Here is a 21,784-nt window from a genome sequence, read left to right on the forward strand (position 1 = left end):
TGAAATGCTGCCTATATTTCACTGACTGGCAGTGGTTCAAGCACACTCACTTTGGTTCTTTGGGTGTGCTGATATTTAAAGCAATGTTTGTGTTGGTTGCAAGGGATCTCAAGGAGATCTCAGCATGTTCTTGCACACTGAATGCTGTGTAAGTGTATTTTGTATGAGTGAGCCATGTCTGTTTCTGTCATCTTTTATGCCAGTAGGACAGAGACATTCTTCTCCTAGAGTAGTCCTCATACAAATGTATAAGGTTCCTTTTTGGAAGTCTCTTGAGTGGCTGTACTCGTTCATGTGGTCTGTGCACTCGTTCATGTGGTCTGTGCAATGAGACAATGACAACACTTTACCATGTGCTCTCCGTGGAAAACAATATAATTTCAACAATTTTTCCATTTTCTCTGATGTTCTTCTCTAAAGAGGGGACCTTCTGTATGTCTACAAAGATTTCTGTTGCAGCTCCCCATAGATAGCCACGCCAAAGAGAAAGCATGAAAGCTTCTAAGGCAGGACAGACATTCATCCTGACTTATCTGGCCCTCAGAGACATTAGCTAATCGAGGCATGATACTCCATACAATAGGACAAGTGCTGTAAAGCTACCTCTGTTATCCCAGCAAACATGGAGACTTATCATTCCCATGGCCATTTTACAGGATTTGTTTGCCACTGACAACAGCATCCACAGCCTATGGTGCTATCAGCTCCAACAATTAATCTGATGCTGGCTCTCTGTGTTATCGTCTCCCTAATAAGTCTTTTTTTTCTTCTTTTTTTTTTTTTTTGTTCCCACCCCATATGTGAGAACTTCTCCCCTGGAGCTCTTCTCTATCAGGCCCCTGCAGCTGCTGTTATTTTAGATATGGCAGGAAGTAGGTATCGGAAAACAGCAAGAGCTCACAGCACTCAGAAAAATCTAGAAATTCCTCTGATTTACCCCAGGCTCTGGCTCCAATCAAAGCTGGTTGAAAAAAGAAAATGAAAAGCGAGGGGGGGGAAGTTGGCGGGGAGAAAGGCCCAAGCAGACAACTGCGTCTGGGCTGCGCGTGTAAGGAAGGAGAGCTCAGCCATCACCTCCTGCGGGGTACCAGGGGATGCTCTACATGCCCGTGTGGGATGGGAAGTGCTTGACTGGGAGCAGCATTCTGTGGCAGAGCTGGGGCTGCCACCCTCTCCAAGAGCCAAGAAAACCCCTTCTTGCTTCCCCAGGGACATGTGTTTCTCATCCCTTTTTCTTGTTCTCCCCCTTGCGTGTCCGGTGTGTGCCTGAAGCAGATCGGCTTCCCTGGCCCTCCAGCGGCTCCTGTAAATGCTTTTAGCAGCAATTACCAAGGGGCACCAGCCAGGGACACTGGTGGAAAGTCACTGGAGCAGGAACTTACATCACTACTATTATTATTAGTATTGTGATTATTATTGTTACAACCACTTTTATTTTTATTATAATTTTACAGCTCAGACAGGATACTTCTTAATCTGCTCAGCAAAGACATTTTTACTCACTCTGAGTACCTTTTAAATCAGGCTGACTTTGGAGATGACTTCTGAGAAGAAAGAAAAGAAAAGAAAAAAAAAACTATAAGAAAAACACCTCCAAATCATTCATTCGGCAAGCAGTTTAGGGAAGACACCACCACCCCCATATACAAAATGCATGCAGAAAAATTACTACCTGTAGGACTGGTTTTAATAAATAAATTGCCTGTTTGACACAGCAGATAAGGAGGAAGATGTCCACCCACAGACATCTCACACTATTAGCAATCTAGTTAACATCTGTGAATGTTTTAGGGAAAGAAGTTACACTTTGAGACATTTCTTTTTTAATTACAGGCTCCAGATGAGATTTGTTAGAGCAGGGAAATGTATCCCATAGCGACTGATGTCAATAGCAAGCAGTCCCTAAAGCCAGCCAGGATTGGGAAAGCCATGCTGTTTGCTGCTCTTGGCACTGCTCCCTGCTTTCACAATGTCAAAGTTAGAACCGCCTTTATATGCACTTTCCATTTTTTTTTCCACAGTAGCTGTTGCCAGCAAGCTGTAAACTACCGTATATCACTCAGATTTAAGAACCTAAACTTTAAAACAAATTAAACTCTTGTTGACATTGTAGTAAAAATCAGAATCGAACTGAACAGCTCAGTAAAACTGCACTTCAATTATTTTATGGATTTAAGATTGTTTTCTAGGATTCCCAGACTCCCAATACAGCAAAGTTATTTCCTCTTGGCAGATGTCTGGAAAAAAAAATTCATTGAATGGATAAAATCATGTGGCAGACACCAGGTTGAAGCCTAAAGGGAGGAAATGGTGTCTCCCCAGCACCTGTAAATATTTGCTCTGTGTCTTGACCAGGAGAGGCTTTCGTCCATGCTTTGAAAAAAATTTTCAAGGTTTTCATTTTATGAGTTTTTAAAGAAATAGACTTTTCATCTGTCAAAACCCAGTTTCAAACTAGGTGTTTGTGTGGGTTTGAACGAGAACGGCAAAGACAGATCTGACCCACCCTTTAGAACCACATCCGATTGCAGGTAAATGCATGCAGCACACCAGTGGTCCGAGTCCCCGGCCTCTGCTTATCTTTCATCTTCCTACTTAGCTGCTAGTGTTGGGTATTCTTTTTATAATTCTCTCTTTTTTTTTCCTAATCTGTAAAATGGAAACAAGGGTTTCCATCTGATTAATTGCCAGGTTTCCATTCTTTTTAATGTTTCCTCTGAAAACAATTTGGAATGAAAGTATTTCAGAAATGTGTGTAGATGGAAGTTACAGGAGATAATAATTTGTTTCATGGAACTATGTTTTACAAAAGGTGTGGTGCACCAGAAGGGCTGTTGTGTGGAGCAAACAACAATCCATTTGTGTGGCCTTTCATCAAAACCTTTGTTGCACTTTTTTCTTTTATCTTATCAGTGGAATGTCCTTGATGTTCCCAAATCTCCAGACTAAAAGCGCTTGGTTCACATGGTCTTCAGCAAGAGCTGACCCTTGCTGGATTGCTCTTGTTGCAAGGATGCTTCTGAAGAGAGAGCCAGATGTTGCACATCTGCATGCCCACAGCTAGGTCCTGTGGTCTGCATGTCCTGGCTCAGCTCCCCAGGGAGCAGGGACCTGCCTGCCCCTTCAACCAATGTGTAGTTGTGTGGATTTTCCAAAGCTGCTGTGTTAGCCTCCATGCATTTACCTCCTGCTCTGAATTAGCTGATTTGACCTGACTGAATCTCATGAAAGCAGCCAGTTTTCTTCATTGAAGCATTATTAAATTTTTAAAGCTCCTCTTGAATTACTGTTAAAGTTCTTCCACTCATTTTGTTGCCTGGAGCACCTCTCAAAAGTGCAGGCCAACTCCTGCTGGAGTTTGGATGTGCTGTGAGATCGCAGTCTGGGCCATGGAAGCACCCTGTCATTTCTCAGCTATTGAGAAGAAAGGGTTTTGAAATCCAGCTCCTCAAAATGAGGTAGAAAAGAAGCCTGTTGCACATTGCAAGTGGCTGTTTGGAAAGTGTAATGCAACCGTTTTGAATAAAATTTCAGGTCCTTAAGTGTGTTTGAGAGATGAGTGTTGCACACCTGCTCTCAAGTGCCTTTTTCCTAGTTCTCTAGTGCTGGCTGCAGGTTTACAGTGCTTTGTTCTCGGGGCAGAATAAATTTCCTCTCTAGTGGGGGGCACTGAGCATCAGCAGGGTTCTTGTGTCAAGCACAAGGGGGAAGATTTTGTCTTCCCTGGGAGCCCAGCTGTGATTCTTGCTGAATTCTTGCAACTGTATGTGGTGATTTTACTGTTGACATTGCTCTGTCAGTCCATCCAGAGCTTGAGCCATTCTGCAGCTAGGCACAGCATGTGGGATAGGAGAAAAGAAGAAAAGACATTTTGTCATGTTTGCAGCTCTGTCACACTGGGACCACGTACAAATAGGAGTATTCTTCCAGCTGCTATAATCTGAGATACTTGCTGGAGGTGGTTTTAGCATCCAAGGAGTACTGGAATCCAGGAACAGTCTGGGTGCAGTGTTCACAGCCACGTCTCCATACTAGGGACAGCATCCACTAACACCCTGGGGGTTTCCACATCATGGCCCGAGCTGCACTGGTATATCTCCAGTGTAAGTCTGCTTATATCAGCCCTTGGATCAGAGCTTCCCAGCCAAACTGGATGGGGGGTTTGTTATGAAAAGGGCTGTCCCTAGTTAGGGTGGTACAAAGCCAAAGCATGAGTGTCATTGAGCACTGCCAGTGCTCTTGTCCAAGGAGCCATGACAAAGACAACATGCACTCCTCTTTGAGGTGCAATGTTCTCCAGGAACAGATGCTGCCGTGGTTGAAATGAAATCCTGCGGCATTACTTGCAGCTCACATTATGGTGGTGACCAGGTCATCATGCCAAAAGCAAATTTATTGCATGACAGCTTTTTATTGTATCCATTTTTTTGCCATCTCATTGCAACACCAGTTCAGATTGCCAGAGCCAGCCAGGTTCTTGCCCCCTGCTGAAGATTAGCAGCTGTGTTCCATTGCCTAAGGATTTCCCCCAGCTAGCATGACCTTTCCCAGCCTAGTCCCCAGCAGGCTCATAGGTGGATTTCTTTTCCCTTATCAAGCACACAAAAATTTTATTAGACCCACCCAGCCTTTCTCTTCCATTCAGCAGCATGTGGCCATTCACTGAGTCACTTCATGGTCCTCCTTTTATCTGACTGAGCAAAATCCCTGTAGATTAGGAGTTACCAAACAAGGCTCAGCCTTCACGTGGACAAGGCACAGATGTGTCCCTGCAGTGGCCACTGCATTGGTTATGGCCTGCACAGCATCCTCCTGTTGTCACTGCCCAGGTGCCCTCTTGCTGGGTGATGTGAATAATGGCATTGATCTTTTATGTTTGGCATGTGCTTCTCTGATGAAAAGGGCTATAAAGGAAAGAGGTGGTAGTGATGGTGATGATAGTAGGACAAGCTGGGTCGATTAGAAGAAAAAAAAAAAAAAAAAAACCACAACCAAACACTTCCTGCTCAGAAAAAGATCGTATAGACCCTGTTTTAACTTATCTCCAGGACACTTCCATTCTTGAGACCATGTGGCTCCTGCTCAAGTCCGTCAGATTTTGAGGCTAGTTGAGTGGAAGAAGAGCGAAGTCTCTTGGCCGTTTTCTACCCATGGAAAGAAAAGGGCACTCAGCAAATACTGCTATGTGACCTAAAGTGTTTCTTTCTTGCCTCCATTTATTGTTTCTTTGCTTTACTTGCTATGGCCAGATGCACACAAGCTGGTTTTTTTATGAACAGCAGTGCAAGGTGGCTCATTTTGGAGGATTCTAGAGGATCACTACGGGCCACACTATTATTACATAAAGTCAATTAAAGAGCATACATGCACATCCCATTGATTTGATTTAGAACTAATGAAAGCTTCAGTAATGTGCAATTACAAGAAACTTAATGACCCCTTTATATTGAATGCACCTTCTGTGGCACCTAATATGCTTTGATGAATTGCTCATTATGTGCAATGTTAGAAAAGCTTCTAAAAAGATTAATAATTGTATAATCAATAGAGAAATTCAGTTTTCTTTTACTTTTTTTAAACTCTGAAATCAGTAAACCATAGAGATTATGGACCTTTTCTTGCTCCATTTTTTCCTCCTGTACCCCCAGAATTATTTTTTCTCTAAAGCTAACCTGTCACTTTTCCAACATGCTGAGTAAAGCCCTTTCTTGTGTTATGTAGAAAGGTCTGGCCTGATGGCCATGTGAGGTCTGAAGGGTTGGTGTCAGCTGCCCGCAGAAAAGCTGGATGCCTGCACATGGGATGCTCCTTTGGCAGGGCATGAAGTCTGAGTCGCAGCCTTCAGCATCAGGCTCAGAGCTCTGTGACACGGTCCAGTACCACCCCCCTCTCCCATTCACAGCTGGTGAACCTTAGAACCTGCCAGCCCTTGGGGCCATCAGGTGGGCTTTATCCTCGCTTTTCTAACCATAGGACACCTTGAGACCCTCATGTCACAAGTGTTATCTGTGCTTCAGTTGCCAGCTAGTTGTGAGGTACAGCAAACCTTGGGAGATGGGATTAGGAAAATAAGAGTAAAAAGACAAAAAAATGAAGTTTCATTTCGGTGACATTCAGAATTTAGCAATGCCAGAGATGCCTGGAGGCTAGAAAAATAGGCAAATACAGAATTGTTTAAAATTTCTTTTGATTTTGAATCTAGTCTTGTCATGCTTCAAGGCGTGAATCATGAGTTCTGAATGCTGGGATCTGACAGTCCTGTTTCACTGTTGGGCACTAGATTGAAAAGGAGAACTCTTCACCAAGATCAATTTGCATTACTGCATTGCTCATGACAGGCAAATTCCTGTTGTCTATGGCAAAGTGGTCCGTGGTCTTCCTTTCTCCTTCCAGACTGGCACCCGCAAAGCTTCCAGCAGCGCTGGCCTCAGGTTTTGGCCGCCTTAGGTAACATTTGTGTAGTGTATCTGTCGCATGGAAATTTTGTGTAAAACGTAAAATATGTCTGTTTTGTTTCCCTTACAGATGCTCTTAGGAACGTAAACACATCATTTTGGTTAAAATGTGGTTTATTTGTTCATTGCCCAGCCTTGCCCTCACACGTGTGCGTATGTGTGTGTCAGATGAAGCTTGCATCATACTGGGGCAGATCCTGCAGCCTCTGCACAGCCCAAATGCCTGTCTCCCCAGGCAAGGTTGGCCTCAGTGAGGGCTAACTGAAATTCCTCTTGAGTCTCTGATTCTTTGGTAAAAAGGGCAAATCAGATTGAGTGCAGCCATCCTCAGACTAAGAGTAAAAACAAGCTGAAGTTTAGACTCCAGTGTTTTGGAAATCACTGCAGCTCTGCTGATCCTTAAGCTAATTTCCAGCAGCCGGGGAGTTCATCCCTAAGTGTTTGCAGAGCAAGAGACGCAGGGCGTTTCCAGGGCTGCATATGGGAGGGAAAAAAAACCTGAAACCCAGAAATTTTGGTGCGATAGGATGGGACTCATTTAGTCTGGGCACCTATTCAAGAGCCCCAGTTAAATTGCTGCCGCACAGTGCTGTCATCACAGTAGAAGGAACCTTTCCCATTAGCCCTCCGCAGCGCAGCCACCCTGCAGATTTGGAGTTGTTAAACTAAAGAAGGCAGAGGGAAGAGCAGGTAGGAGATGGCTCCGTGGTAATGGCTGTCATGCACAACAATGCCTTCCAATGTGCCAAGCTGATGCTCTTATGGGAGGATCATGTTTTATTTAAACCTGCTACTTGTTGTCACTCACTTGCTCCACTGCCCTATTCTCTGTCTCCAAAAATAGCATGCCCTGTGGTAGTGGTTTATTATGATTAAACAGATAAAAATAAGTTTAAGGTTTAAACACATCCAGGACACCTGAGGTAATACAAGATCTGACTTCTTTGTGGAACATGTGAAGTTATATTTTCCACTGCTTCACAAGACTTGTTTTGTTTGGTTTTTAATTCAGTAAGGTTTCATGTGATCTATAGTTTTGGATTACAGTCTGACACCTCAGGAATTTATATCACTGTTTTCTGATGTTTTGCCTCACTCACAGAACAATACTTACTAGCTTTGAAAAAATACTTTTTGTAAGAAAAACCAATTTTTTCTGTGATTTGAGTAACAATTATATGTTGTTTGTTGCAGTTTTCGTCTGTCAAAAAGTAGTGATGCTTATTAGTTGTGAGGAAATAGGTACCCTGATAAAAACTGGAGAATTTTAGTCATGGGATGGTTTATACCAGGAACTTAATTTTTTTAGTCACTGTACATGCATCTATATTTAGCCATTTTTCTCTTAAAATAAAATCTCTGCATGGAGATAAGAAAAAAACCTTCCTTCCTATATTTTGGCTTCCTCTGCATTCATTTGCAACTTTGAATTCCTCTTTAGTGATTCTTATATGTGGCATTTATCTAAAAGAAGGGCGTACAAGAGCACAGAAGCCTGATGGAGCAAGATACGGCATCACTCCTGGTGGAAAAAATCCGAGGGCAATAATTATAGGCAGCAAAGTGAATGTCATACTACAAAGCATTACTACAGGTAGCATGGTGTCAGCATCAAACTCATAGTCACTCCAGAGCTATGTGTCCCCAGCTCTCTTCCTGTGCTGAATAGTGACAGCAGAAATTCAGAGCACTTGTGGGTGCATCCACGCTGTGTAATGAGCTGTGTGGAGAGATCCCTGACCTGAGTGTCACTGTAGTTGTACCCATGTGAGGCTTGACCTGAGCTAGTGAGTTCTGCCAGGAGGCAAAAACAATGAGCCAAACCAAGGCAGTTTTGCTTTCAGGACTGCTACTTGTTTCTGGAGGTGGCTCAGACCTTCCACAGAGCTTCTGGAGGCTATGACACAGAAGCTGTGCGGTCTGACCAGCGTCAAACACCATCCAAATAAGGTGTCCAGTCATGGCATCATACTGCTTGGGCAGCTACAGCCATCAGAAAGATGAAGCGTTATTGTCCGGACACAGCAGTATCAGAGTGCGATTTACCGCAGGTTTTCCACACACATAGCTTGAAAGGTGCAGCTGGTATTACTTGTGTTTTCCATGCCATGTGAACCAGTCAGAGCCGGCTGTGTTGGTTCATTTTCATCAAGAGAGCGTTTATGGCATCTCAGCCTCTTGTCTTCAGTTCTGCTCCATGTTAGCAGCAGTGGTCCCCAGCAGACACAGGTGGACATGAAGTAATGAACAAAGGTTGTGGATAGAAACTTCATGTGACCCTGCATGCCTGGATGTCTTGGGACATGCCATGGGGCACTTTCTATTGATGAGGAAACCAAAAACCATCCTGAAGGAGCTGAGTTGATGCCATTGCTATTTACAGGGCAACAGGGGCATGTGAATCACAAGTTGTCAGCTCAGTGCAAAGCATCTGAGTGTCCTTTTGCCTAAACTCTTACCTCACCTCTCTGTGAATTAAAAAAGAGTGAAGTGAAGCTCCCGTTTGAAAGAGAAGAGTGCATTATAAAAGGCCACAACAGAAAATACAACCTTACTCAGTCTCCTTCTGCAGGCCTTTCTGGGCTCATGCTGACATGGATTGAAGTCATGGGAACATTGGTCTTTGGCTTCCACATGTGTGACAAGACAGCAACTTCACCTAGCCAGAAACCCAAGATTTAATGTTTCTGCTTGCAATGTGAAAAGGAATGGGATATGTTTTCAAACTGATACCATTCGCTCACAAAACTGTAGACACAGCTTTTCATAATTGTGAGCTTGACCATGGCTCTCAGCTTACTTCCCATTTGTTCAGACTCTTGGGGGATATTCGCCTTTAGGAATATGAAGTCTTGTATACTCTCTTATTTGTATCCCCAAAAACTCCCCAGCTGGGGAAACCCTGTGCATTTGCCCTGTCCTAACTCCCTGCACCACTGACCTTGGAGCTTCTTTGTTCTGAGCAGGATCAATGTCTGAGCTGGAAGGCAGAACTGTGTCTCAGAAGAATAGGTGTTTTATTAAAACAGAAGGCCACATTGTTATCCACAATAGTAGTCTGCAAGGAAAGCAGAAATCTGCAGAAATTAAAAGTCTTGCCAGTTGATGGAATCCATGTACAGCCACCAAATGTTAAAAATACTGCATTTCCTATGAAGTCCACATCTATATATGGAACCCACATTTGTACAGATATATCTGGTTGTCCCGTTCCGTGCAGGAACCCAAACTGGTGCATCGGTAAGACACTGATTTTGCTAATTAGTAAAGCAGAAATTTCCATTGCAAGGGCATTTCAAAGCAAAATTAAATATAAGAGGAAAAAAACCTCCTTATTAAACTAAAATGTGGGGTAACAGCTCACCACATCCTGCTACTGTGGCATCTGCTGTTTAGCAAAGGAAAGGTTCCTCTTTCAGAAGCCTTGACAGGTAGAGAGGTCACGTGTTACCTGCATTTCTCAGCGTTATTATTTTTTGACTTTTCTGTCAGTGGAAAAGCTGAACATGACAATGGAAAATATCAGTTGAGAGAAGGCATTGTGGGGAACTGTAGGTGTTAGCTATGAAAGCGACAGTGGCCTCCCCCCCAAAGCCAGCAGAAAAACAGTGAAAAAAAATCTGATGACAAAGGCACTGTAAATCATAGTACTCAGCTGTTTGGTCTGATAGGGATCAGCCTGGTGCTTAAGGGAAGTGCTGCGCTACTCTAGGCACTGAAGGTTAAACATCTTGCGTGCTATCCCAGATCTGCTGCTAAGCTGTATGTAGGGCCGGCAACAAGCTGGGTAATCATTTGTGTCTCATCTGTCCTGCTTATAAAATGAGTCTTTGTTAGTACTCAGGTCATGTTGTTTTAAAAATTTGTGTAAAGCCATTGGAACCTTTCTTTGAAGAATGTTGTACTTATTCAAAACCCAGCGACTCCTGGAATGGTACTGCAGACATGGATGGATGTGTATCCAAGAAGCTGGGGAATCAAAGACCAGCGTTTGCTTTAGGAATGAAACTCAAACCTGGGCCAAAATACTGCTTGCACTGAATATTGCTGTTCTGTGGAACATGCACAATCCTCTTGTAATAGTAGCAGGTTTGTAAGTCAAAACTTGAGCATTCAAGACTGCAACCAGCTGATTCTCCTTGATTATATAATAAATATATTGTTACAAATGTGAGAGCCAAGGGAAAAGTGTCAATTACTTTATCTGCATATCAGATTTTGCCTCTCTGGGAAGTTCTGCAGTAGTCCTACAGGACCAAGTGGAGCTCTGAGGATACCAAAGGGATAGATGGCAAAGGAGATAGTGAACAGGGAACAGTCAGCTCATTTACTTGAAACATGAATTAAATTTACAAGAAACAAATTTGAAACAGGAAAAAAACCCAAACTTTTTCCACCCTCTCATATGTACACTGTGGAACTCACTGCTACAAGAAACTGTGAAGGCCAAAACAGGTTCAGAAGGTTACTAGAAAACTTAATGGAAGAAAGTTCATCAAAGTCCATTAGAAGCAAGAGTGCAGACCTCTGGCTCACTGTGGCAGCAGCTCAGTGGCCACAGAGAGCAGCAGGCACAGACTTTCCCAAGATTTTCCTGGGAAAGCTCAGAGAAAATAATGAGAAATGTGTTATGGAGATTTGTTTACCAAAGGGTGATTTCTTAATCAGACACTGGATGGTGTTTGGATGGATTGACTAATTAGGTCAAAGCTGTATCAGACTGTCTGTAAAGGTTACTAGCTTCTTAATAAATATAGTAGAGTATGAGATAGAGAATGAAGCAATGGATCAGCCTTCTGCAGTCATGGAGTCAGTGCTAATTATTACCCAGCTGGGGGCCTGCAGAGACAGCTCACAAAGTTCTCCAGCAGAGCAAAGATGAACTAGAGACAGCCCCACTGGAGGTGTGCTGGTTCTTATGCTCCTTCCCAAAGAACTGACAGTAGTGGTGGTTGTAACACTGATATGGATGGACACACAGGATACTTCAGCAGAACCATATTTCAGTAACAGGTTTGATTTGCTGTTGGGAAGGAAAGTCTTGGGTCAGCCTACAACAAGAATATTGATGTTTTCTTGCCAAACGAAAGAAAAATCTGTTTGGGGTCAAGAAAAACGTTCCAAGATACTCCATTTGATGGAAAATAAAATATTTCCTAGCATGCAACAGAAATGTTAACATGTTTTGGAGTATTAAAAGGAAGTAAATTTTCCAGAAATCATAAAAAATGTGAAGAGTCCTCATGGGAATGCTGGACCATGCAGTTGAGGGTAGCGGGGATCATCCTTCTAGCAAACCCAGCACATTTCACCTGCACTTGCCTCCTGGTTTTCCCCCATTTCTGCCCACCAGAGGGTTTTCCTTTTAGCCTCAGGTGTCTGGGTGGGCAGTGAGGGAAAGCCCGCTCGAATCACACTTCCCCTTTCATCTCTGCTAGCTGGCTGCTGCTGCAAGGTCAGCTGTGCTGCCACGTATTCCCCCACCTGGGCCTTTTGCATGCACCCTTGTCCCTCTCTGCAGGTTTTTTCCACTGCATTGTTGGGAATATTTTGCATTTCTGACACGGCAGTGGGTCTTTACAAACAGCAATTGAAACAGCAAGTGAAATAGTGAAATAAAATGAGCTGTATCTGAGCCACGCTGTCCATACACAACTGTGGAGGAGAGAGATGTTAAGTGTCCTCTTGGTGGTCTTGGCCCTCTTTGATTGTGATCTGGTGGCAATGGATGCATTTGGGTTGAGGTTCCCAAGTCTGTCTCCCAAGTCTGTGGTGACAGTCTAGTGACAGTTGTTGAACAGCTGCCAGATGTTGTTGCATGAGGACACCAGGCTTACTCATCAAAGTAGCAGAACTCCACCTCTCTTGAGAAAGTAATATAAAATAAAAACAAGCAATAAACTGTTGTGAGTCAGTAAGAGAATATGAGTGATTTCAGCTGAGGACAAATTGATTTGGGTGCTGAGAGATGGAGAGAGTGTGACTCAAGGAGCACTGTGGTCTCATGGCCTGAGCCAAGGCAGGTGGGCTCCCAGCTGAAAGGAAAACTTGTGTCATATCTGGAGTAAGACATGTCCTGCAGCGCTCAAGTGACAGAGGACCAGCTGAAGGGACCTGGAGGGACTGGAAGGGGCAGCTTCTTGAGAGTCTAAGCTGGTTTTGGACTTGGACCTTCAGCTCATGTCATCAAGTTGCTTCCAAAATACCTTTGCTACATGCTTTAATAGGGGAAAGCATGAGCTGGCAGGCTGAGGCTGTTGCTTTTGAAAGTTTTACTGAAAGAAGCAAGAGTAACTCAGCAAGTGCTACAGCATTAGTCAGAGATTTGAGATGCCTTGGTGCTAATCCTGACTGAGATGGGGAGGCCCTTCACATTTCCACCTCCCTGTCCCCATGAAATACCAGTGATGGTTATGTTCAGATTTTACAGAAGCACTGTGAATATTCATTATTTAATGTTTCTAAGCAGTAAGTAACTGTACAAAGAGTGAGGATAGCCCTGACTAGTGTCTTAATTTTATTTGACTTAACAGAAGCTTTGAGAGAAAGTTAGCAAAACTATGATGCTGCCTGGCTGGTAGGAGGATTTGTTTTCACTGTCACATAAAATACAAAAGTATTGCTGTGTGGTTTTGCTGCAGACCTGAGAATGCTTTGAGAAGTTTATCACAGAAGCGATCTTTACAAAAGCATCATGGCAGAATTCCACAGAAGTTGAATGCTGTTTGCATTCAAGGCAGAGACTCAGTCCCTAAAGCTCTCTGGAGTCTGGCCATGTGTAAATGGGGCTGCACTTCTGGCTGGGGTTGGATGCAGGCAGAGCAGTCTTTGCCTCAGTGCAGGGCTTGCCACTTGAATTTGTTTCTGCTCTTTGGTAATATTAAAGATGAACTCCACAGCACTCTCAAGGGGAAGACCTGCTTTGTCTTTTCACAGCTCATTTCCATAGTTCTTAGTTTGCTGCTGTAAATAGACAGTTACAAATGCAACTGATATTTCCTCTCTGAAGTATGGCGTGTGTATCTATTGGTAGAATTGGTTTTGATGGCCAGGACCTGTGACACAAATCCTGACTGATTCATGTGCTGCAATTACTAAGTGGGCAATAGGTCTGCAGGAAAAAAAAAAAAAAAAAACAAGCCATAAAAACCAACACCAAACCCCCAACTAATTGCTTCAGGAAGCTGGTTTTACACAGGCTTGGTCTTTTCCAGTAAACACACGAAGTTATCTGGATTACTGTGAAGAGCAGCCCACAAGGAAAGGAAAATGCAGGCTTTTCCGTGGTGCTTCCATGACGTGGGCACTTGTTTCCCAGTCCTGGCATGTTAGAGAAGCTCAGAAGCAGTGATAGTCCTGTTGATGGCATTTTGTCTATCTCCATGTAAATCAGGTGGTGGCTGTTGCTGTAGGGAGGTGGAGTGGAAATAAAAGGGATGTTGTGTCGATGACCTTTGCCAGGTTCAGTCATTTCCTGTCCATCTGCCAAAAATCACATGGACATAATTGGAGTGTGGGAAACTGTATTGCTTGATGATCTTCAGGGGAGGGGGAAAAGAAAGAAAGAAGACTTGTGAATAAAGAAAACAACTCTTTATCAGTGGAGATGCAGTCTGGCTGGCTGATGCTGAGATAGCAGACCTTGTTTATTCTCTCCTCTGACTCTTGCCAGGAGTTTTTTTAACTTGTTTGTCCCTCTCATTTGTTTGTGTGGATAGAAGTAAAGAGTGCATGTCCACATGCACTGATCACCACTATGGGAGGGTATATACTTAAACATGTTACCAGCTCTAGGGAATGGGCAAGCATGCAGCAGCTTCCTCTCTTTTTTTTTTTTTTTTTTTTTTTCCTTAATATCAACCCACAGTGGAAAAAAATCAGCATGTGAAGTTTTATTCTATCTAGACATTGCAGCTGCACATATCCAGGTTCAGAGACTGGCAGCCTTCTGCCACCAGTACCTACCATGGCTAACATACTTTCCAAGCAGCTCTTTTTGTGGAAGGAGTAGATTATTCTAGGATCTCCTGTGGTCCTCCTGGCTTTGCATTTCTGAGGCAGTTCTAGAGGAAGTGAAATGTTTTATCTGTAACCAATTTGAAATGTTAAGTATGTTTGATGCAATCAAAGATCCAGGATGTTGCTGGTTTTGTGATGCCTGGTTTTACACAGTATTTAGCATGTTAATAACCTTGGTTAATCTTGCTGGGTTTGCACTGTGATCAGCCTGTACAAGCTACCTGGTGATGTCACACTTACTGTTCAGAGTTGTACTGGAGCTCTCAAGGAATGAGTGCAAGTTCAGGGGGTTTGTGCACTGAGGACAACTGCCTGCAGCAGCAGGATACTAATTGATTCCTTTTCTTGTCTTCTTTCTTTGCAGTAAATGAAATTATAAGGAATGACCTTTCCAGTACCAATGTCCACTCATAGCTTTCAGTGTGGGCTGGTATGAAATCTACACTTTTGACTTGGCTGGCACATCACCTCAAGTCAGGAGAAACCGAATGAACTGAAGATGTTGCCTGGTACCACTCTGATCTTCCACCTTAATGAATGTCAGGAACTGAAGATTTACCTCTTGCTTACAAAGAAGTAGCTCCTCAACTTCAACTGATGAAACAGAAAATCATCTCAAAAGAGAAAAGAAGGAGTATGCTCCAAGATGGCGCATTTCATGGGACAAAACTCGGAAACTCAGCAAAATCTGAGCGCCTCTTCCCATTGCTGATCCTTTTGGCATGGCACCGCTGGAATACAGCCCTGGAAGTGCCTTATTTTACCAGGTTGTGGCATCAGGGCATTTTTAATAAGCTTTGAAATTCCTACCATTAAAAGTGTTGGTAGGTGCAGAAACTCTATAGCTTGAATTCTGGAGAATGATACTGGAAAAAAGCATAGGACTCTGCAGCAGAGTAGGGAGAGTAATCCTAACTCCAGTAAGACACGTTTATGAATTCCAGAATTTCTTCAGCTTTTCCTCTGCTGTAATGTACAGCCTACTGCCTTATTCTCAGTGCATTTCAAAAGCCTCCTGATTCATCATCATCTCAGCTTTCTTTTTGCATATCGCCTTCATGACGTGCTAATGAATCATAGGGTTGGTAGTAGTAGCATGGTAAGATTCTGATTTTGATCCAGCTTCTGTCATAGCACAAGTGAGTTGAATAGCACAAAATAAAAAAGGTTGATGGACAAAAAATTGAAATCTATCTTTTACACGATAGATGAATGTGTATGCATGTACATACATACTAGTATATATGCATATATTTATATATGACAAATAATATAGATGATTGCCTAGTAAGGGCACTGAATTTAGCAATAATTTCAATTTCTGAGAATGCATTTCAAATCCACAGCAAATATTTCAGCTACTTCTTTTAAGGGTTTGTTGCACCTAAAGCAGGTATGCATTTTCTTTCCTCATGCAGTTAAGCAAGCACTTTAGATAGGCAAGAAGGATGCATATAAGATACATGTTATTTACCAAATGTCAGAATGTGAGTTATAGTAACTGTAAATACCATTATGGAAGAGTGTAAAATATTGTTGTTGTTATAATATTATTATTCCGCAGAAGCCTTATAACTCTGTGCTACGTGTATGGAAAAGGATGTTACCAAAAACCCACCTTGGTTTCACATGCGGCGCTGTATAGTGTGTTTTCAGATTAGCTAACATTCCTGGACTCACAGGTAGGCATGTAGTGTAGCCTTCAACATTGTATTTTTTACAATCAACAGCTTATTATATAACTAGCAACGACCTATTACTTCACATAACCAAAAAAAAAAATTAAAAAATAAAAACAAAACTAAAATAAAATAGCATGACTAAATTAAAAATGTTTAACATTAATATTGTGCCTTAGGAATCTGTGCCCCCTCCTGGAAACACATCCAAACTACACCCCCGAACTGGGGTGGCTCCTTAACCCCGATGCAATGAAGACTGAACAGGTTTCACAAAAAGGTGAAATCCAACTAAGTGTTTTAAAACATTCTTCTGTATAATTATGTCTTACTTTCTTAAGAAAAAAAAAATGAAAGCCATATTTGTCACATTTGCACATTACTGTGAAGACATGAGAATATAATATGGCTCTATGTACATAATATGCTGTTACTGGTCCTTAAACAGTCTGTTATTCCTCACCTGTTTAATCCCAATTATTTACCCTGTATTTAGCCTTGTAGACATTGCATGAAACGTTTCTTATAGACTGCCATATGAAAAGTTAAAAAGCTCGACAAATGTCAGCTTGACTTGTAGCTAGAAAATAGAATTAATAAAGCAAAATGTTTTGCTGGAAGCTAGTCTTAGAGTGGTTCATTTTATGTTATCTTGAAAAATCTTATTTTCTCATATAAAATAACATTTTTAAATTATATACATATATCTCTCCATCTCTTCTATATGAAGCTGCTTGCATCCTGCTAATATAACCATCTTATTATGTCTCTTGTTAAAGTCTCTTGTCAACAGACTCCTCTTCATTTCCCCACTGCATTTAAAGACATGGCTCCCAAGAAGAGGAAATTATATATTATATAGTCCTCAGATTTTATTCTCTCATTATTTCAGAAATGTCAATAAACTGTGCATGGAGGAATCTCTGATTATGCCAAAGCATTTTTTTTATTTATATACTAAATATCTTGAGTGAGGCTTTAACCGTGCAGGACAATGCACACATACACACAGAGGCACTTTTCAGCAGTAATTTTAGCAAAGTTTTCGAATGTATGGTTTGGTTATGTTGCAGCTCCTTCATTCTGATTTTTATTTTCCTCTTTAAGCTATTTTGGGGGGAAAAAAAACCACCCCAACCTGTTACTTTTAAGCCTGGATAATGGAAGATTATGCATCTGTTGTATATGTATTCATAAAATAAAAACGAAAGCAGAAATATTTCCTGTATGAGACTGCTATCTTGTTTCGGTACATGTGTTACGGTTGTTGCTGTCAGTTTAGGAAAATCATTTTCATCAACCTTTTTGAAAACAAAGCAAAACCAAAAAGCCACAATGCTCTGAACTTGGAGCGTAGGTATGTTCAAAAATAGGTGCGTTCAGAAATACCTTTGCCATGGATGATTCTGACTATTCAAAAGAGCCCTTTGGCTGAGTTTGAAGTGGTGAAACAAGCTACCTTATTGATCATGCAACAAAGTACTTGGCATCTCTGTGCATTGCTTGGACAACAGTTTCTTTTGCCCTCCCTGGAACCATTTCTGAAACGCCTGGGTTGCTAAGGGTAGGCTTAGGATCTGTGGCCTTCAGTGCAGTAGATAGAAGAGACATTTTTGTTAGGCTGAGGGCTTTGGCAGCCCTGAGAGAGAAGGGCTGGCCATGGGCTGGCAGGGGGGGATCTCTGGCCACCAGCTGCCTATGGTGTGATCGATGGATCTGCTCTGTATGATGTGTCCTAGCCCTGAACCTCCTCACTGCTCTGCCCCAGGGTGTCAGCTTAGTCAAAGCTGGGCTGAACACAGCTCTGGGCTTCTATCAGCTCATCAGGTGGTGCCTCTGTATGTACCAACATCTGACACCTGATGGGCCATGAAATGCTGAGAAAACCTCAGCTGCTTCAATTTTTCAGGACCAAAGGCAAGTTTTAAATTATACATGATGCCTACCACAGTAGTCTGGTTCTACATAAGCACTTAAAAACCATTCGAAAATTCCTCGAGGAGAAGGAGACACAAATATGCATTGAAGTCTTTGTTGAAAGATCTTTTCTCTGCCTTGGGTTTCTCTTCCTGTAAGTATGATGTGTCAGTCCCTGCTTAGTCCATCACACCTGGCTTCCATGGGGCTGGTACCCAAGCCCTGGCCATTTAAAGAGAGGCAGATGCTCCAAGCCCATCAAAACCCAGATAGGGCCCAGCTCTTCAGGGATCAGTCAAAGAACTCTTTCTCTGCTTCCCAGTCTGGAGGGTGGAAACAGTGATATTTATGCCTCATGGACAGCATGAGCTGTATTGTTGGTGAGGTTCCTGGGAAAAGGAAAATACTGAAAATTCAGTCACAAATTCTCCTGGAGACCATGACATTTTATATCCCAGCAAAATGTCACAAACTGAATTCACTCAAGCAATGTACTTTAGTCATTGTATTACCTGGCTTCCTGTGAGCTTCCTTTCCCTCCCATTTCCACACATCCTTCACTCAAAGCACAACAGACCCAAGCACAGCTACATTAACCTTATCTTGACCAGACTTCTCCAGGCAAAAATAGCCTTCAGCAAACTCCTGACTACTTTCATTCATAACCAAATCAGAAGGTAAATCCCACACATCCATCTGGTACTGTTTGACTAAATAGCCTTGCTGGAGTTATGCCTTTGAGATTTTCCTTTCCAGCTGAAAATGGCAAATTTCGAGGAGTTAAGTTTCTTGGACAGAGTTGTACTGCCTTGAAGCTAAGCTTTCCTTCAGCATATGTATAATTTTATTGCGTTCATCACTGTAAATCAATTGAATTTGTCTCAGTAAAAATAAAACAAAATCCCCCTCATCAAGTACATTACAGAGGAGTGTTAAGGTCAATGGCATAAAATCGTGTTAGTTTCTGTAGCTCTTTTTCAAACATAGAGTCTAATTTTATGTCATGAGCACTGATTAGATTGTTCATCAAACTAAATTGAGTCCTCTGTTCTCCACCTTTGCACACACTTGCACAATATGGAGGTCAAACTCTTGACTGTTTTAGTTTGCCCATACAATTTCCTCTTTCTCAACAAGTTAATATTTTTCTTCTTTGCACTTCTTTCTAAAAAAATAAAAATATTTGGATTCTCTTCAAGTAGCCATATAATTTGTTCTGAGCAGATCAATTACAGATTCTCAAACTGTTGGCTTTAATTTCAGGTCATCCTTGAATCCAAAACTAGCTTTTTTTTGGCCTAGGAGACCGTCTTTTTGTACTGTGCAGACTTGTAGAGCTTTAACAGTTCAAACGGTCGTGTTTTCAGGATTTAAGACAACTGGTAGTGTACCTGGAACTTGCCATCACCCATGGGCACATTAGCAGCTGTCATTTAAACTGAAAAGTTGCTGACTGTAGTGCTTCCTTAGCTATTTTCAGGGACAGATAACCCACAAGCCACTCTTTGCAGATGTGGCAAATTCATTTCCAGTCATTTTAGGAAATCCCTTTTTTTTCAGCTTGGTGAAAGAGTTTCCAAAGATGCCATCAGCGTCAGTTTCCAGCATCTCTTCTGAATTAGTTTCAGCTCCTGTACCCACTCAGCTCCTGTACCCATCCTGTTTCCAGTGCTGCTGATGGAGAGCTTTGGGGTCCAGAGTAACAAAGGAAGCCCTGGCAGTGGGTGCTGCTGTCAGAGCTGCAAAACCTCCAAGAACACACATGCTGTGGGGTCCCAAAACTCGGTGTGATGGTGTTCCCATCCAGGCAAGGGACATTCTTTTAACTGTAAAATCTGGGAGTTTTCTGGTCTGGTTTGTTTTGGTTTTTAATAGGAAAAATTACATTTCCTCCAACATGAAATCATTTACTCTACTTACTTTTTTGGGGTCCTTTTTTCTTTAATTTTCTACTTAGAAAATACAAACCACATATTATTTTAGATCTGGTTGATCCAGACTGCACCTTTTTTTCGCACTCTCTCCCCTCCAAATCTCTGGGATGGGCTGCTTTCCCAGACAACAGCTCCCCTTCCACCCAAGCAGAGCCGCACAGACGTCACATGTACACTGCCTCTGCCCAATTTCTTGAACAGTTTCTCTGCAGGAAACTCCTCATGGATCTTTCCTGCCTCTCTGGACCCTTTCCAGGGCTCCTGCCTGGGCCAAGCTGATCCAGCTCTCATCCTCATGGCAATCTTTTTTTTTTTTTTTTTACCACAGGTTTCTCGTACATTTTATTTTAGAAAAAACAAACCAGCCCTGGTCAGATGCCGACACTAAATGGAGCCCATACCTTTTGGTGGATATAATGAGTTACTTTTATGCTTTTCCCCCACCCCACACACGGAGAGCAGCTCCTCCGGTGCTGAGCCCCCGTGCCCTGCCAGCCCATGGCGATGGCTGCAGCAGCAAGCTTCTGGAGAAGGCAGCAGGAGCCGCAGCTTTCCCACCCAGCGCCGCCAGCCAGGCTGGGAGGGGAGACCCACCGCAGCACAGCCCGTGGGGCTCGGCGTGGGCCGGCAGCAGCCACAGCTCAGCACACCTGCAGAAACAAACGCGGTGCCCCAGGGACACCGGGCTGGTCAGAGCCATTAAAGGGGGCGATGGTGGCTTCCCCGCCCAGCAGCAGGGGGGACATGAGAGAAGGGGCTCCAGGGCCAAGGCTGAGCGGCAGAGGCGATGCGTGGGAAGGAGGGAGAACAAACTGCCGAACTTGCAGGATGAGTCTGCAGAGGTGGGTGTATGAAAACTCATCTATTTTCTTTAACTTTCCAACCGAGCAGTGTGGTCTGGGCAGAGGAGGTGTGGATGGGGGAACCCCAGCACTCTTTCCCTGCCCCTCCTTGCCTTCAAGAGCAAAGTTCTTTCATCAGGGAAGTGCCCGTGGGAGAAGGTAGCACTGGGTTTTTTCAGGTCTGCTCTGGTGCAACCCCTCCCATGACTGGTGACCCCAGCCACACAAATGTAAACTAAGCATCTACACAAACACTCAGACCCATGTAGGAGTTTCTGGTTGGGCTTTCCCTGCAGTGCACATTGCCACTGACACTTCAGAAAGCCAGTTTCAACAGAGGCAAGTGAGATTAGAAAACTCTCACTCACCAATTATAAAGTCAGTAATTTCAGGGTTTAATCCATAAAGGGGGTGTGGTGGAGGGATGAGACAACACTTTTAGAGCTGCTCCTCTCGAGCACTCTATGCCCTCTGAAGCACAGCAGCAAAGCACCTGGCTCGTCCCAGGGCCACCCTTAAGGCAGGTGATTTCTTGAACCTCCCTGTTATTAGGAGGAAGTTCTTTGCTGTGAGCCTGGTGAGGCACTGGCACAGGTTGCCCAGAGAAGCTGTGGATGCCCCATCCAGGGAAGTGTTCAAGGCCAGGTGGGTTGGGGCGCTGAGCAACCTGGGCTAGTGGAGGTTGTGACTAGATGGGCTTTAAGGTCCCTTTCAAACCAAACCATTCCATGATTCTATGATTCAATAGCAGCACTCCCCTTTCTTCAATGTAAGCTGGCAGGCACCAGAGACCTTTGGCAATGTTTGTGGGCACTGGGTACCAAGGCATCTCTAGCAGCTTGCAGAGGGGGATGCTGCCTTTAGCAGACCAACCCCTTGGTATTGCTGCCAGTGACCAAGAGGGCCAGGACCACTGCATTTAGCAAGATGTGTCTGTG

At 43.2% G+C, this 21,784-nt stretch overlaps 1 protein-coding gene across 1 annotated transcript in view; it reads left to right on the plus strand.

Moving 5' to 3' along the window:
* The window catches only part of NFATC1 (nuclear factor of activated T cells 1), a 110,087-nt gene extending 92,783 nt beyond the window's left edge, over positions 1 to 17,304 (plus strand). Inside the window, exon 10 of the mRNA XM_054284833.1 lies at positions 14,839 to 17,304. Within this exon, the coding sequence (XP_054140808.1) occupies positions 14,839 to 14,888 (50 nt within the window). The 3' untranslated portion in view covers positions 14,889 to 17,304. The remainder of the gene's footprint in view (positions 1 to 14,838) is intronic.
* Positions 17,305 to 21,784: the final 4,480 nt, after the last annotated feature.

The sequence above is a fragment of the Melozone crissalis genome, unplaced genomic scaffold, assembly GCF_028551555.1.
Source record: "Melozone crissalis strain CALT ecotype California unplaced genomic scaffold, PUWL_Pcris_2 ptg000042l_1, whole genome shotgun sequence".
Taxonomy (NCBI): Eukaryota; Metazoa; Chordata; class Aves; order Passeriformes; family Passerellidae; genus Melozone; species Melozone crissalis.